The sequence below is a fragment of the Leptonychotes weddellii genome, chromosome 7, assembly GCF_054177405.1.
Source record: "Leptonychotes weddellii isolate Sample4059 chromosome 7, ASM5417740v2, whole genome shotgun sequence".
NCBI classification, from domain to species: domain Eukaryota; kingdom Metazoa; phylum Chordata; class Mammalia; order Carnivora; family Phocidae; genus Leptonychotes; species Leptonychotes weddellii.
This window is the reverse complement of record NC_138375.1, coordinates 5,419,523-5,435,450: the sequence shown is the minus strand read 5'-3', so window position 1 is coordinate 5,435,450 and position 15,928 is coordinate 5,419,523. Positions and strand designations below refer to the sequence as shown.

Below are 15,928 nucleotides of genomic sequence, written 5' to 3'. Positions count from 1 at the left end.
CCTTCAGGATGTTGTGTTATTTATTATTCTGACCCCATGCTGCTTCCTCTTTCTGAAGTCATACTTTGAGCCAGGAATGACCTATCTAGTGCATCTCACACCCGAGCAGATCACAGATTAATACCACCTCCTCTGTGGGACAAAATTATTCCCAGCAGTAATTATTTTATGTTAATGAAACACATAATAATAATGGTAGGAAAGAAACACAATGAAAATTCCCTTTTATTGAATTTGTTATATGTATATATAATCATGCCAGTTAAAAATAAAGTAAAATAAACAATTATAATACAAAATACACTAAGACACTAATACATTTTTTGAAAAACAAGGGAAACTTGTAGCTACATGTTGGTCTAACATCTGAATGAATTACACTGCAATGTCTAGTTTGATCCTTAACTTCTGCATATTTGTCAAAATTAACATTTCAGCACATTCATGTTCAATGGACATATAACAAGGTCTGTCCTGTCTCTTCACCCACAGCTAATCGAAAAACACTTCTAAGTTTTAATTTCAGGGACACCTGGGTGGCTCAGTTGGTTAAGCGTCTGCCTTCGGCTCAGGTCATGATCTCAGGGTCTTGGGATCGGGTCCCGCATCAGGCTCCCTGCTCACCAGGGAGTCTGTTTCTCCCTCTCCCTCTGTCTCTTCCCCCTGCTCATGCTCTCTCTCTCAAATAAATAAATAAAATCTTTAAAAATAAATAAATAAATAAATTTTAATTTCAAAAAAATTTTTTTGCTCAGGAGGGAACAGATATATGAATTGTTAGGAAAATCTTACATACAAGCGTGAGTTTGTCAGAGATTTATACAAATCACATTTCACAATGAATTCCAGAAGTTGAAATAGTGTTGGTATCTGTGTATCTTTGGGATTGATTCTAATGGCCTTCAAATGTCTCTGCAGTTGAAGCATTTTCCTGAAGATATCTGCCCTAGAAACTTCACCATCAGTTTCTATTAAGGGAAAACATCCAAAGGAATCTGAGAATATGGCTGAAGCTTGACAAATATTTAAGCCATCACTTTAGGAGAAGTGTCCAGTTCTGGGTGAAATTAATAAAAATATTCAAACAAGCCCCGTCGTTCCTTCTGCCAATGCGAGGCCAACATCTTTTGTCCTTTCCCCTGACATTCTGCCTTGAAATCTGATTCTTTTCTTTCTGGGTAATTTTCCATTTGCTTATATTTTATTGTTGCAGAGCTAATGGCTTTCTCCACCGTGTCTGTGTGCTGATCTTCAAGGAACGATTTTAAAGCTTGGGTTTTACTATATGATTTTTAGCGTTGGTTCTGGATATTTGTAAATATTTTTTATCTGATTTACTTGATTTAAAATTTCACGTCAGAAAAAAAGATGGCTCGGAGGAAACATGGTGTAGAGAGAACAAAATCGAAGGAGCACCTCTGGTGGCCTTGTTGACATTCAGATGGTAATGCACTTCAAAGGTGGAGGTAGACTTTTCCACATTTGCCTTCACTCCATGTGGAGCTTCATAATGAGCATATCATTTCAGCAGGGGGAGACTTTTCATGGTTATACCTCCATCGTAGAGCATTTTTCACCTATAGAGAGAGATGGAAAGGAATAAATTATTTTCCAAATGTTAAAAAAGCCACCAGGAAGGAAAACTTCAAGTGGTCATACAGAAGAACAGAACTGAAGGAACTCAAGTTCTGTTGCTTTGTGTTTCTAACTTCTATTGCTACCAAGTTAAGTTTTGCATTTCCTGTTTAAATGCAGAAATCTATAACTCTGCAGCTGGAGGCATGGAGTGTACCCAAAGCAAGCTCTAACAATGCTGAACTCCTACCAATCTGCTCTCAAAATAAATGCGGGAACGTTCACTCATCACTGGTGGGAATGCAAAATGAGACAGCCACTTTGGAAGACAATTGGGCAGTTTCCTAGAATTTTTTTTAGAAAATGAAAAATAAAATAAAAACTGAATATTTGACCCAGAAATCCCACTCCTGTGTGTTTCTGCAAGTGAATTGAAATCTTATGTTTACACAGAAGATTCCCTTCAATCGGTGAATGAATAAACAGTCATATATTCGTACAACAGAATACTACTTAGTCATAAAGAGGAACCCGATACTGACTCACAAACCCAAATGGAGAAATCTTAAAGACATTTTGCTAAATGAAAGAAGACTTACCCAAAAAGCCACCCATTGTATAATTCTAATCATATCACAGTCTGGAAAAAGGCAAAATTATAGGTACTGAAAAGAAATTAGTGGTTGTCAGGGTTCTCTAATAACAGGAATCAGGGTTCTTTCGGAGAATGGCCTGTAATGCATCAGGGTTCAATGAAAATCTAAGTACAACCCATCACAGTCAACAAGGCTATCCCAAATAATGCAATCACCGAAGCTATAGCCAACGAAATAATGTCCTCACCTTGCTTCCCTTTCTTTTCTAGAAAAGCCTTTCTCCTAGCTCCAGCCTGGGGAGAACTCCTAACAACTCCTGTTTTGGTGCTGTCTGATTTGAATGGATTTTGTTCAAATAAAATTGTAAAATTTTCACTATGCCTAGGTTTATCTTTACCAGTGCATACAATGGAATATTACTCAACCATGAGAAAGAAGAAAATCCTGGCATTTGCGAATGAACATAGAGGACGTTATGCTAAGTGAAATAAGCCTGAGAGGGAAAGACAAATAATGTATGATCTCTCATATGTGGAATCTAAAAATAACCCAGAAGGTCAGAATGGTGGTTGCCAGGAAGGGCTGGAGGGTGAGGAAATGGGGAGACACTGATCAAAGGTTAAAAGTCTCCAGTTACAAGATGAATAAGGTCTGGGGAATCTAATGTGCTCTATGGTGACTGTAATTAATAATATAGTAGGTTATGCTTGAAATTTGCTAAGAAAGTAAATCAAGTGTTCTCATCCCACATACACAAATGGTAAGCATGTGAGGTGATATGTTAACCTGATTATAGTCATCACAAAGTATATGTATGTCTAATCATCTCACTGTACATTTTAAATACACACAATTTTATTTATACCTCAGTAAAGCTGGGAAAGTCTTTAAGAATTCACTTTGGCTTTCTGATTTTTTCTATTGTACGTTTTTTGTTTTTTTTTCTATTTTATTTCATTCTTCTGTCACCTTTGATATATCCTTCTATATTCTTTTTTTTTTTTAATCCTTCTGTATTCTTGGTGTTTCATTTATTGGCCCTTTTCTAGCTTCCCAATATATGAGCTTAAATCATTGACTTCTAAGCTTTTTTTGTAGGAATTTAGACCCACCCATGGAGACCCAGAGCACTGATCGAGGCACATACTACAAATTTTGGTATGTCCTTTTTTTCTTCTTCAAAATATTTTCTAATTTCCTTTGTGATTTTTCTTTGACTCATGAGTTATTTTGTGTGTTGCTTATTTTTTAAACAGTTGGGGGTTTTTCTAGTTTCATTTAGGTATTGACTTTTGATTCTTAGAAAACCCATTGTATGGTCTCCATCTTTCTGGAAGTTGGTCTACTCTGACAAATATTCAGTATCAACTAGAACAGAAGCCCTGTTCTGAAGGGGTCACTGTCAGGATACTCTATATGTCTATCAGCTCCATTGGTTCTGTTGCTAAAAATCTTCTAAATGTTTACTGTTTTGTCTGCTTGTTCTTTCCGCTACTAAGAACGGGGTATTGCATTTCCCAATTGGGATTTTAGATTTGGCTTTTCCTCCTTTTATCTTTTCTGACAAACGCATATATTTCAGAGCTTTGTTATTAAGTGCATATTTGGGATTTTCATGTCTTCCTTATTAACTCTAATCACCATGAAAATATCTCTACTAGCATTTCTTTAAGTTTCCTGTTTATATTAAGTGCATCTGCTTTCTTGTGTGCATGGCATGTCCTTTTCCAAGCTTTCAAACTTAAAGTGAGTCTTGTCTCTTCTAAACAGCATATGGGTGGGTTTGCTTAACATTATTTCTTTTACTTGGACTGTTTCGTACCCTTAATGCAATTACTGAATATTTTGGGCAGTTTGTCCAGCATGCGCAATATAAATAAACCCAGGATGGAAGATGTATGAGGCTTGGCTTTCCAGAAAATGTTACATTCGCTGTGTGATTTTTGTCATGTAAAATGAAGACATCCCTTGACCTAAATAGCTCCTTTTGTATGAGGGATGCCCCCTCTGTGACATGCATATGCTAAATCTCAGCCAGGGCCTAAGGGCCTGAGAAGGAAGAACAGGGGAGCAGCGGTGGAGGTAGTCCTAGATTTCTCTGCACTTCGCCTGTGTCCTGAAATCACCTGCACACCTGACGTTAGTAAAGGTCGATACTGGTTAAGATTTCTGACTCTCATGCGCCTGATTTGATGATCTGACCCTTTGTATCATGTCAGCTCTCTAAGAGGTTTAGCTGCTCTGATCCCTGGCTTCCCCAGGACAGCCGGATTAAGCCCTCCAGAGTGGAAGCTAGATCATGTTACGCCTCCCATCAAGTAGCTCTCTAGACACTTAGGGTAAATGCTTTAATCTACAGTGGCCTCCAGGCGCGCACCATCAGACCTCCCCTTCTCTGTTCCTCCCACCGGCCACTGTCCTACCTCTCAGGGCCTTTGTCCTGTCCCCTCAGCCTGAAGACATCCACAGTGGCTGGCTCTGATGTAGGAAAGATGTTAGGGTTCAAAGCCAATGGCCAAGAAAGAATTCTTGAGATTTCTTTGGTGCAAAAAGGTGGTTTTATTAAAGCACGAGGACAGGACCCGTGGGTAGAAAGCCACACTGGGGTCATGAGGGGTGGCCCATTGTATACTTTCAATTTGGGAGGGGGTTAGGGACAGCAATAAATCTCTAAGGAATTTTGGAAGCCAGGTTTCCAGGACCTTGAGGGGGTTAGCTATTATTGGGAAAGGTCATTTATTATCATCTAGTAAAACCTTAGTCATGAGACCCTTCAGATGTGTATTGGTGGGCCAAATGCTTGGGGGATGATTGCCAACATGTATCTTGGGGGGTTTAGAGATAAAGGAAGTTTCCAAAGGAATTTTTATACGTTAAAGTAGACTTACAGGATTGGGGGGGTCAGGGAGGGGTTGGTCAGGCTAGGATTTCCTTTTGCCCTTAGCAGAGTATTAACATCAAGGCAGCGGAGTTCCTAGAGGAACATCACTCTGCCTGTTTCAAGGACCTGTCAATAGGCTATAAATAGTAAGAGAAATTTTCTTTTGCCTTTGTTTCCCACATCAGCTCCCCTGTCCCTTTCAAGTTTTTCCCTGTCCCTGACTACCCACCCCGAAGTTGCCTCGCCCCTGGAACACTGTAGACCAGACCTCCTTACGCATAACTGGTACGTCGATTTATTCAGATACGTCTCTTCTCAACATAGAATGTAAGCTTCCTGAGAACAGAGGCGTTTCATGTTTTGCTCACTGCTGTCCCCACAGTACTGAGCAGTACCTGACAAAGCAGAAATGGGGGAACCCCCCTCTGGGTATTGTTCTGGCTGTACCCCACATGTACATTTAGTAGTCTAAGAGAAATCACTTCCAAATATTCTATAATCCATTTTTATTTCCTCCTATACCATGGATCATTTTCATGTGTTCTTATGTGCTCTGTGGGTAGCTTTGTGTAATTCATTCTTAACTCCATTAGGGTCAGAGAACAACGCCTTTATTTTATGCAATTGTTTTCTCTATGGCCTAGTTCATAAGCAATTTCCAATCAAGTATATTGGAAAACAATGAAGTGCCTTGTTTGTCAGATGTGGCATATACATTTAGTTTTCTGTCAAATTCCATTTTATCTGATTGAGTGTAGAAATCTTTGGCACAGATACATAGGTGTGTTACACAGAGTCAAGAACGCTCTGGGTGCAGTTGGCATTCTAGTGAAAAACCCACACTGCGGACAGCTAGCTGCCCCAGCTCTTTGGTGACTTTCCCCGATCAGCACTGGTACTGGAAACAATGGGTCCAACAGCGGCTTATTAGAATGACTGAGGTTAGAAAGATCTCTCTTTGGTAAAATTAGTGGTATTCAAGATCTGATGGGAGTTTGGATATTCAGGGGTGCTCCCCACCCTACATACAGGTCAGATGACCTGGCGAGGCCCCCGGTGAGGGCCTGAGACTTAGCCCTACAGCAGCACTGTGTCCAGCCCCTGGGATGGGGGGCAGCCCACCGTGGTTAGATGGACAAAATCCTGCTCCTGGAACGTCGGAACCACCTTGAAACCTTTCCTTCGAAAGGTCATGGACCGTCTAGTGAGAGATCTGGAACTCCACTAAGCTTACCTAACAGGCTGTAGGAGCTGTTTCTCATGCTATGTTCAGTGTCATCCTCTGGTGAGGCTGTGAGCGAGCCGACGAACGCACCCTAGCACTTGACATCTAACACTGCCTAACAGAAGTAACGTGGATGCTTTGGGGGCGCCTGGGTGGCTCAGTCGGTTGAGCGACTGCCTTCGGCTCAGGTTATGATCCTGGAGTCCCGGGATCGAGTCCCACATCGGACTCCCTGCTCAGCAGGGAGTCTGCTTCTCCCTCTGACCCTCATGATCTATCTCATTCTCTCTCTCAAATAAATAAATAAAATCTTAAAAAAAAAAAAAAGTGACGTGGATGCTGGAAGCAGACGAGACGGCGAAGGGCAGGTGCCAGCACCCACTGGGACAGTGTATTTGTCAGGGTCAGCTCTGGGGGTCAGCTGTGGGGTCACGTTCATAGACGACAGTGATAGGTGAACACAAGTTCTCACTCCATTCTTACTTCATCTTGTTATACTTATCAGTAAAGAACACTGTTCTTTGTCCTTTTTAACGTTCTCATCTCGTCTGTTTTGGCTGATACATACAGTATATGCATATAATTAGGTCTGTAACCAGATTTGCTTGATATGTTCTGCTTTTCAGATTTGTTTCCATCACAAAATATATGAAAGAAGACTAGAGATTAAATAGCGATAAAGCTTTATCAAATCTTAACATTATTTTTCAAAATGACGAGAAACCTTTGACAGGTAGAGGTTTTTCAAATGCCAATCTCTTGAATAAAAAAACCAATATACACTAGAGCCTAGAAAAATTAATCATACCCTTTTACACTGTTTTCTGTTCCGACAAATTTTAAGAGAACTCGTCACTGGGAATTGTCATAGTCCATTTAGGCGGCTGTAACAAAACACCAGACTGTGGGTGGCTCATAAACAAAGGATTTATTTCTCTCTGGAGGCTGGAGAGTGGGGTCCAAGAGTGGGGTGTGGGTGGGGTCAGGTTCTGGCGAGAGCTCCCTTCTGGCTGCAGACTGCGACTGCTGTGTCCTCACCGGGCAGAAGGAGCCACCAGCTCTGTGGGGCCTCTCATCAGGGCACCGATCCCAGGCCTGAGGGCTCCACCCTCTTGACCTAAGCTCCTCCCAGAGGCCCCACCTCTTACCATCATCATAATGGAGGTTAACAATGGAACACAGGAATTTGGAGGGACATAAATATTCAGAACACAGTAGGAATTTTTAAAAATATAAGGATACTAATTTAGGCAGGCATTTTAAGCCTAGGATACAATTTGATTGATATCATGGGGTTAAGATAATGTACGAAAACTAAAAAACATGCCAAAAAGAACACAGAGGAAGAGTAGGGGGGGTTGTAGTTTTACTAAAATATATACTTGCTCGCACCTATAAACTGAATGCAAATTTCCCTAAATTCTAGAACTGGGATATTAAGAAGCAATTGTGATAAATAAATCATATAACAGAATTTTAAAATATATTTCACATTTCTAAAATCACTTTAAAAAAATCTGAGCATTACCTTAATATATTTTTATCAGAAATATACTTTTGGTAATAAATAACCATTTGATAAAGTTATACATATCTTCCTTAACTTATAGTGAAGTTACATCCCGATACATTCATTATAAGTTGAAAATACTGTTAGGTCAAAAAGCACTCAAGACACCAAATCCCACAGCTTGGCCTACCCTACCTCACACGTGCTCAGAGCACTTAAACAGGAGCCTACAGTCACAAAATAGGGAAGAGCTCATGTAACGGACTGAATACCGCACTGAAGGTGACAAAATGGTAGTTGGGCACAGACGGCTGCTGGCCCTGGAGACTGCTGCTGCTGCCCAGCATCAGGAGCGAGGATGTGATCACTCGCCGGCAGCCTGGGAGAGGATCCACACTCAAAACCTGAAGTCCCGTTTCTACTGAACGTGTATGGCTTTCACATCGTTGTCAATCCTAAGTCAGGAACTGTCTGGATAAACAAGTAACTATACAGAGTTAATTTTAATACATTAATAGGAGTAATCTTTACGGTAGACTTCATATAAAAATAAATTATTTTTCCTATTTTAAAAACTGGCAACGTAAGTTCACAGGCTTTAACCATCTACGAGGTGGGCGCGCGTGCCCAGGTCCATGCTGGGAAGCCTCGTCACACAGACAGACGCCTTCCCTGTGAGCTGGAGACGGCACCTGTGACGTGCGGGTCTGGGCAGGAGGGCCGCCCCTCAGCTCAGGAGGCCAAGCTGAAGCCGGCGCGGCGAGCACGGAGACGCCGCGGGAAAACCCGATCAGAAGGCTGCTGTTGTGAGAAGGCGACCCACTCCCACTCTACCTCCTCCAAAGAAATTTTTACTTTTAAAAATGGAAAGGCGGTTTCAGCCAAATGGTCTTTTACTACTTTGAGCCAAAAAAAGCATCATTCTCTTCCTTTATTTTCTGATTTTATGACCAAATATCCTGAAGATACCGTTTTTCTTCTTTCAAAGTAGCCAATGTTTTCATTGCTTCTAGTTTTTCAACTCCAGCCTCTTTGCTAATTATTTCCACAAGGGTATCACTGACATCTTTGGCCATATTCTTAGCATCTCTAGAAAAAAAGAAGAGCATCAATGTTTAGAAAACAAGAATTTCTACCAAAGCCTCCATAATTCACAAATCTAACTCCCACTGACTCTACCATCGTCCACCCTGGCCCTCCCTCTATTTCTCTGGGAAGCATCCTAACAGGTGTCCCAGCCTGTCATCCGTCAGGCCTCTACCCAGTGACCAGTCCAACTGGCAAAGCTGACCACATCATCACAGCTGAAAGCCCCTCCAAGGCGTCCACATTCCAGGAGCAGCTGAGTCTTCACTAAGTGTCTAAGGACCTCGTAAACCTGGCTCCTGCTCATCTCTCATCCCCTCCCTTCATTCTCCGGGCACACAGCAGAACTTGCATTCCCAAGGGCAACAAGGCTTTACGCCTACAAGCCTTCATACGCACACAGGTGCGTGCACACACACACGTGCGTGCACGCAATTATTAACAGACACACTTACTGAGAACTCAGTTATGGGCCTGGCTCTAAGCGCTTTGACATGTTTTAGCTTATTCATTTACAGGACGGGGGAGGGGCCCTGCTGTGTGCCCCTGCAGCCCCGACATGGCATCTGCTATACCGTGAGCACCTGCTGACGTGGCTTTCCCGCCAGGGAGTGTGCGGTCTGCGGTCACGGAGTGTGTCTCACTCGGCCTTGCAGCTCTCAACGTCTGAACTGTGCCAAGGCGCTCAGGAGGCACCAAATGTTGTTGAATGAGTACACGTTGGACGGGACACTAACAGGTCAGCAACAGAACCTGTCCTGTCCCTTACAGTAACATTTCTTGAAAAAGGTGTCTCCAGTGGCCACCTCGACTTCCTCATCATGCTCTCCCCTCAACCGCTCTGACGGAGCTTCCATCCCCATGGCCCCTCCCACGGCCCTAGTGGCTGGCAGTTGCCAAACCTACTGGTCCCCTCGGTCTTCTTACTTGACCATCAGCAGCAGAAGGCTCCCCCACCTGGGACAGCGTCCCCTGGACTTAGGGACAGGTTCACTCCTGCTGAGGGGCTGGTCCGCATTAGGGTGCCACGGGGTCTCGTTCTGAGCCCCCACCACTGACCACTGTCATGAACACTATCAATTCCATTGTGCAGATGGGAAAAGTGAAGCACCAGTGATTGTAAAAAGCGATTTATGGGTTAATGTGTTTGGACATTTAAGATACTCTCCAAGCTGTCATTTACCAGTTATTCATATATTTGTACAACTGACTTTGCCTCTATTAGTTAGAGGTACATCTAAAACCCAGCCTGGGGGCGCCTGGGTGGCTCAGTCAGTTAAGTGTCTGCCTTTGGCTCAGGTCATGATCCTGGGGTCCTGGGATCAAGTCCCACATCGGGCTCCTTGCTCAGCTGGGGGTCTGCTTCTCCCTCTCCCTCTGCCGCTCCCCCCACTTGTGCTTGTGCTCTCTCAAATAAATAAATAAAATCTTTAAAATTCCAGCCTGTTCAACACTGACAGCTCTATCCTCTACAAAGTGAAGGTCAAACATTTCTTTAAAAACTAAATGAAAATGTACACAAGCACAATGTCCAGAATCTATGCCCTTTATCAACCTAAAGCAGGGTTTCTCAACTGAGAGTCAAAAATCCATGAACGGGTCATAAAATCAACTTAGGAGGCAAAATCAATTTTTAAAAAAACAATAAAACAGAAGTTACCATAACATATAATGAGAAGTAAATAGAAAAAGTTGTTTTATAAAACCTGTTTCTGTTATATTTATATCTATATTCTAGGTCACTGTACCAGTATTTCTGCTTTGGTATCACAGGTAAAAACAACAACAACAACAACAAAAAACCACACCTGACTTGGTGATGTATGTACGTTTTAAATGCCTGGGATGTGCCAGAATTAAAAGGAGCTATTTCTTACTCAAAGGACCTTTTTAATTAGCACAGTTTTTTTGAATTCCATTAAAACAAGTTGGTAAGTTTCTAAAATTTTTATTTATGGCAATTTTGGGTTTCTGTAACAGATCTTGCCTCAGAAAGTATATAAAACTCAACATAAAAATGATTCCTGGCTTACTGTCAACTTTGACATTACAAATTATGCCTTAAAAAAAAGGATCTTTAGATCCACATTCTCAGAGTCAAAACTATGGTTTTCCTTAGCCGGGTCAAATGCACATATCTCATATTCTTGGACACAACAAAATCAATCCTGAGACTTCAAGTTAAATGATCAGCATCTTAACACCAAATAAAACTTTCAGAGGCTCAAACATGTATTCAATATGGCACAATGTATTCTGAAATGCAAGAATTGATTTCACTTCCATTTCCCTGATAATGACAACTTCTTGGCTATTAAATGTTAAAATCATTTCAGAACTTGTATTTCTATTCCTGTACTTAAGAATCAAATCTCTCATCCAACCTGTCTAGATTATTAATGGCCCCTGGTTCATTTAATAAGTATTATCAACTACCTTCGCCTACCTGGCATTTGAGTGACTGCCACTTACCCACAGACGTAAATACAGCCACACTCATGAAGAAGGAGCCTTGCCACCTGCTCGCTGTGAAGCCGGATGTTGTCTTGCACGTACTTCACTGGGGCTTCCTCCTCTCCAACAGGAGCATCTCTTGAGAAGGAAACCTTCAAGTGAGTCAGGATTCCACGCTGGTGGAAATGTCTGAGCTCCTCTCTGAAATACAATACGTAATAGGTTACTGAGAGGTTTGTCATTTAAAGTTAAAAGGTCTGAAATGAGAATTGTATACTCATTGTTGAGTCTTCCAATACTAGAATTGTATAGTACCTGAATAAATAATCCCGATCCTTATGTCGGCAGCCAAAAAACAACCACATTGCTCCAAAGTGTCCATCTGGATGTTGTTCTTGGAGTTTCTCTCTATGTGGAAAAGCAAGCTGAGATGCTGAATGTAAAGAATATGTAAAACCAATCTGTTTGGTCAGAAATACCACCAGCCAATCCAGACAGGATTCACCGTCACTGTGCGTTTAGCCCAGGTTACCCCAGTCCTGCCCACGGGCTCCCAAGCGCCCCCAGCAGATGCCCACCCCGACAAGCACACCATCTGTGAGCTACAGACACCTGCAAGCTCTCTATGGCATCTCTGCGGAGAATTCAAAATGTCCCAGTGTGAAAGCTACGCTAATTTCTACATTAAATATTAACAGCAACTTTGTGAATAAAATTAACTCTTAATTAACGTAATGGAAGAGTGGCCCAGGGCTTTAAATGGCAGAATGATCTGCTGCGAAGGGTTTCAGGAATGACACAGCAAGCAGACACACTGGGTATGTCTGTCATTACTCTCTGCTTCCTTTAAGAAAAAAACTAAAACTAAAAACAACAAAAAGACTTTGTCCAAAGGATATTACACCACTATGTGGGGACCAGCAAAGAATTGTTCGTTATTTCACAAACAGGGAGAGAAGCACAATTTATTTTATATCAAATAGTTCTACACTGATACAAAACACATCTACTAATAACAATCTGCTGAAAATTACCGACATTTAGGTTTAACTTTGAAACTTTTGGTATAACTGGATCTCAGTTAGTAGCAATTTTACCTAGTTAAGAAATAGATGGAACAGTCTACACATCATCACAGCTTAAAGGTGTGCCTGAAATCTGTCCCCAACTACATACGTTATAAACTATAGTGCAGCTGGGGAAAAAAAGAAAAAAAGTGCTACAGTAAAAAGGGAAGTTCTGATACAAAACAAAACCTCTGGAAGACATCATGTTTACTTTTCCCGTGGTGACAAATTACGCTATCACACATTTGATAGTAATTTTTTAAAATAAAACTTTTACAACCAAAGTCCAATATCCAAAAAAAGCACTGAAGAAACAAAAAGGCTATTATATTTCCACCCAGGATCACAGGGACACATTTTCTCAGTAGTCAAAGAAAGCACACACCTGTGTTGCAGGAAACCAATGAAGGGCGCTATGCCAGTTCCCGGACCCACCATTATGATGGGGGCTGAGGGGTCACTCGGTAAGTGGAAAAAATTGGTTGTTCGAGGAGAGATGGATATCTGGAATATTAAACAAATGCTCATGACTCTGAAAGAAACCCTAGACAAAGGCATATAACCAAGATGATCTTTGCTAAAGAAATTAAATAGCAGCATTAAATCTTACTGAAACCATGAACACATTTGTCATTACAGAGGAAAAAAAATACCAGACAAGTCTGTCTTGCAAATGTTTCTTTTCCATCAAAATCAAAGGTGCTTTAGAAATTACAGGCATATTTCTAAGGTAGAACACTGAATAGATACAATCAAATTCTTTTCCTAGGCCCAGGAGTAAGATCTGCTTCCTAGTCGGCAACCCATTATCTGTATTATGGAGAAATGCACGACAAACTGAAGCTAGGATTCTCTGTGTTTACACATAAAGGGGCAATGAAGATCAACATCAAGATGGAGTGAGAGCTTCAAGAGCAAATTGGCACCTGAAGGAAAAATGAGGGGGTTGCTCCAAAGATGAAGAACTGTGCTGTTTGTTCAAAGTTTGATGTTATGTGTTCTTGCAAAACTAGAATAATAAGCAGCATACACAGATAAAGACAATCTTTTTGCTAAAATTTCAGAAGACTTTTCTTCTAAATCATGTGCCAGGGATATGTACAAGGAATCCATTTCTAAATATATCTCAGTCCCAGTGTCACTTCTCCATATGCGTGAGTTATACCAAGTGACAGGAATCTGTAACTGTATACATTTTAACCTTTAATGTAAAGAAAGGCTTTTGAAGTTCATCAATAGGATGAACACCATACTCTGTAAAGGAAGAACTGGCAGAGCGATGTGAGATGAATGTTGGCATTCTGGAATGAGACTGTAATTCATCTCACACTAGTCTCACATAACCCACTCACTTACCAGCCTCATTGATGGTACTCAATATGACAAGCACTACAGATAGAGAAATGAACAGAATCCCTGTCCTCATGCACTTACATTCTAATGGAAGGAAGAGACAATAATCAAACATTCATCTGTAAAATGACTGGTGATGATAAGCCCCGTGAAGCACACTAAAGCAGGATACACTGCGTAGGACAGGGGTGTGCCAGTGAGAGCACAGGGCCTGCGTTCTAGGGACCGCAAGGAGACCGGGATTAGTCCACTCTGGCTGCAGTAGATCTCAAACGGTTTACAACAGCCAACACTTCTGCCTGGCTCTCCTTAAAGGCTACAAGTGGGCTACAGCACTGCAGCCCAGATCCCCTCCACTTGTACCCAAGTCCAAGGAGCATCCCTGACCTGCACCATCCCATCCTTCCGTCAAAGAGGAGAGAGAGGCAAGCCACGCCAGCAGGGGGTTCAGCAGTCCTGCTTAGAGGGGGCACAGGTCCCGTCTGCTCACATCTCACTGGTGGAATGTGGTCACGCAGCCAGACTACACATCAATGGGTGGGGCAGTCTACGCTTCCCAAGGACAGGGGGTATCTGTCAACAGCTGTCCCATCTACCAGTTGGAGGGTGTGGGTGGGTCATGTGAATGTTAACATTCTCTACACTTCCTAACAAAATAGGTATGGCAGTAAGCACCATACAATTTAAATTGTATCCTTATTCCCATACCTCTAATGCCTGAATACTAGGGAATCTATAATAAAGATCTGTTAAAATGGACAAAGGAGAAAGAAAAAGGTGGAAGGGAGAAAAAGAATGTGTGAATGGCACCCATGCTCGGTGTTTGTGATAGGTTATGGATATATATATTTCTTTAACTTTCTGAAAGGCATCCATTTTTATAGGATCATAAAATGACATAATACTTTTATGTCCGTACCATAATATTTCTTCTCAAAAAGGGAAGTGTCTCAGGTTAATATTTTGTTGATGCATTGTGACCTAGGAGTATGGGGGGGGGGCGAAGGGAGGGGGTCTCTCTTTCTCTCACTCTCTCAGGCACCTCCGTCCCAGGCAGGAGCCTGGGAAAATACCACGGTAAAGGGCAATTTCAAGCAGCAGCTTCCCAAGAGCGCCCTCAAGTATATACTGAAGTCTTACTTTCCCCTTAGGGCATGAACTTTTCAACTCCAGTAACTTATAGCAACCAAACCAGTCCTGAGATAACACTACAAAAGACACATTCACTTTTTCAATACCACAGAAAAAGACTTCGTGATAAAGCCTGAAATGTTCTGTTTAATTTCAACCATCCTCACAGGCAAGGGGGGACTTTAAATTGTTCCTTATGCTGTAGTCTTAAGTGAGATTCGCCAAGTGCTGTATCAAAACATGAAGGATGGCACTAAGTCCAGATGTAAATATGTCCACGGTTTGGTCACAAAAATCAAGGAACATGTTTCTCCTACGTGTTTTTAAAGGGCTTCCCCCTCATTATGCCTTCACACTAACGGCACTAATTTGGATGTACACCACATCTAAGACAAAAAGGGAAGAAACACAGCAAAATCCTACTACCCAAAACTGAAGGACATAAAATTAATCTTTGGTTGTCAACTGATTGCCAAGTAAGGATTTATCTGGGACACAGGGTATATAGTCTATACATAAGATGAGGCTGTCCCTCAACACTAGCCTTCAGCATTTACATGGCTCTCTTCCTGTGCCCAATCTTCCCAAAGTATTAGCCAAAAAGATCTTTTCTATGAATATGACGAGGAGGAGAAAAGACTGTATTATCCAAAATTCACACTTTACATATGTGAGAAATATATGGATTAATAGTAAATGAAAATGTAATGTTTTACTGACTTCCCAACAGAGATTTTAAAAATCAAGTATGGCAAACATTTTCCTTTGAATAAACCTGACGGACACAGACAATGCAGGGAAGACCACATTAACCAGGCAAATAATTCTAATAATGCCCAAACTGCACACTCCCAGTACCTCCGGAGCCGGGGCTTTCCCACCTTCTGCACGGGACACTCGGGGGTACGGATGAAGAACGGACGCGGCCACCGTGGCCAGCCAGCCTGTGCATACGCCCTTCCGCAGAACTTCCATTGTGGTGTTCGACACAAACTCCACAATGTTAAAAATGAAATGAAGCTTCCCTGGGTGAGTCAGGTTTGAGCTGCA

At 41.7% G+C, this 15,928-nt stretch overlaps 1 protein-coding gene across 5 annotated transcripts in view; it reads right to left on the bottom strand.

Moving 5' to 3' along the window:
* Positions 1-207: 207 nt before the first annotated feature.
* MTRR (5-methyltetrahydrofolate-homocysteine methyltransferase reductase) overlaps positions 208-15,928 on the bottom strand; it is a 39,476-nt gene continuing 23,755 nt past the window's right edge. For 3 of the 5 annotated variants that reach the window (XM_081825867.1, XM_081825870.1, XM_081825868.1), the window contains 5 exons: positions 15,737-15,923; positions 12,780-12,898; positions 11,643-11,735; positions 11,346-11,528; positions 7,187-8,876 (listed from right to left, as the gene is read on the bottom strand). In XM_081825867.1, the coding sequence (XP_081681993.1) occupies positions 8,732-8,876; positions 11,346-11,528; positions 11,643-11,735; positions 12,780-12,898; positions 15,737-15,923 (727 nt within the window). In that variant the 3' untranslated portion in view covers positions 7,187-8,731. Of the gene's footprint in view, positions 1,578-7,186; positions 8,877-11,345; positions 11,529-11,642; positions 11,753-12,779; positions 12,899-15,736; positions 15,924-15,928 lie in introns of those variants that run through there. The other 2 variants (XM_081825869.1, XM_081825871.1) reach the window with 2 other exon arrangements.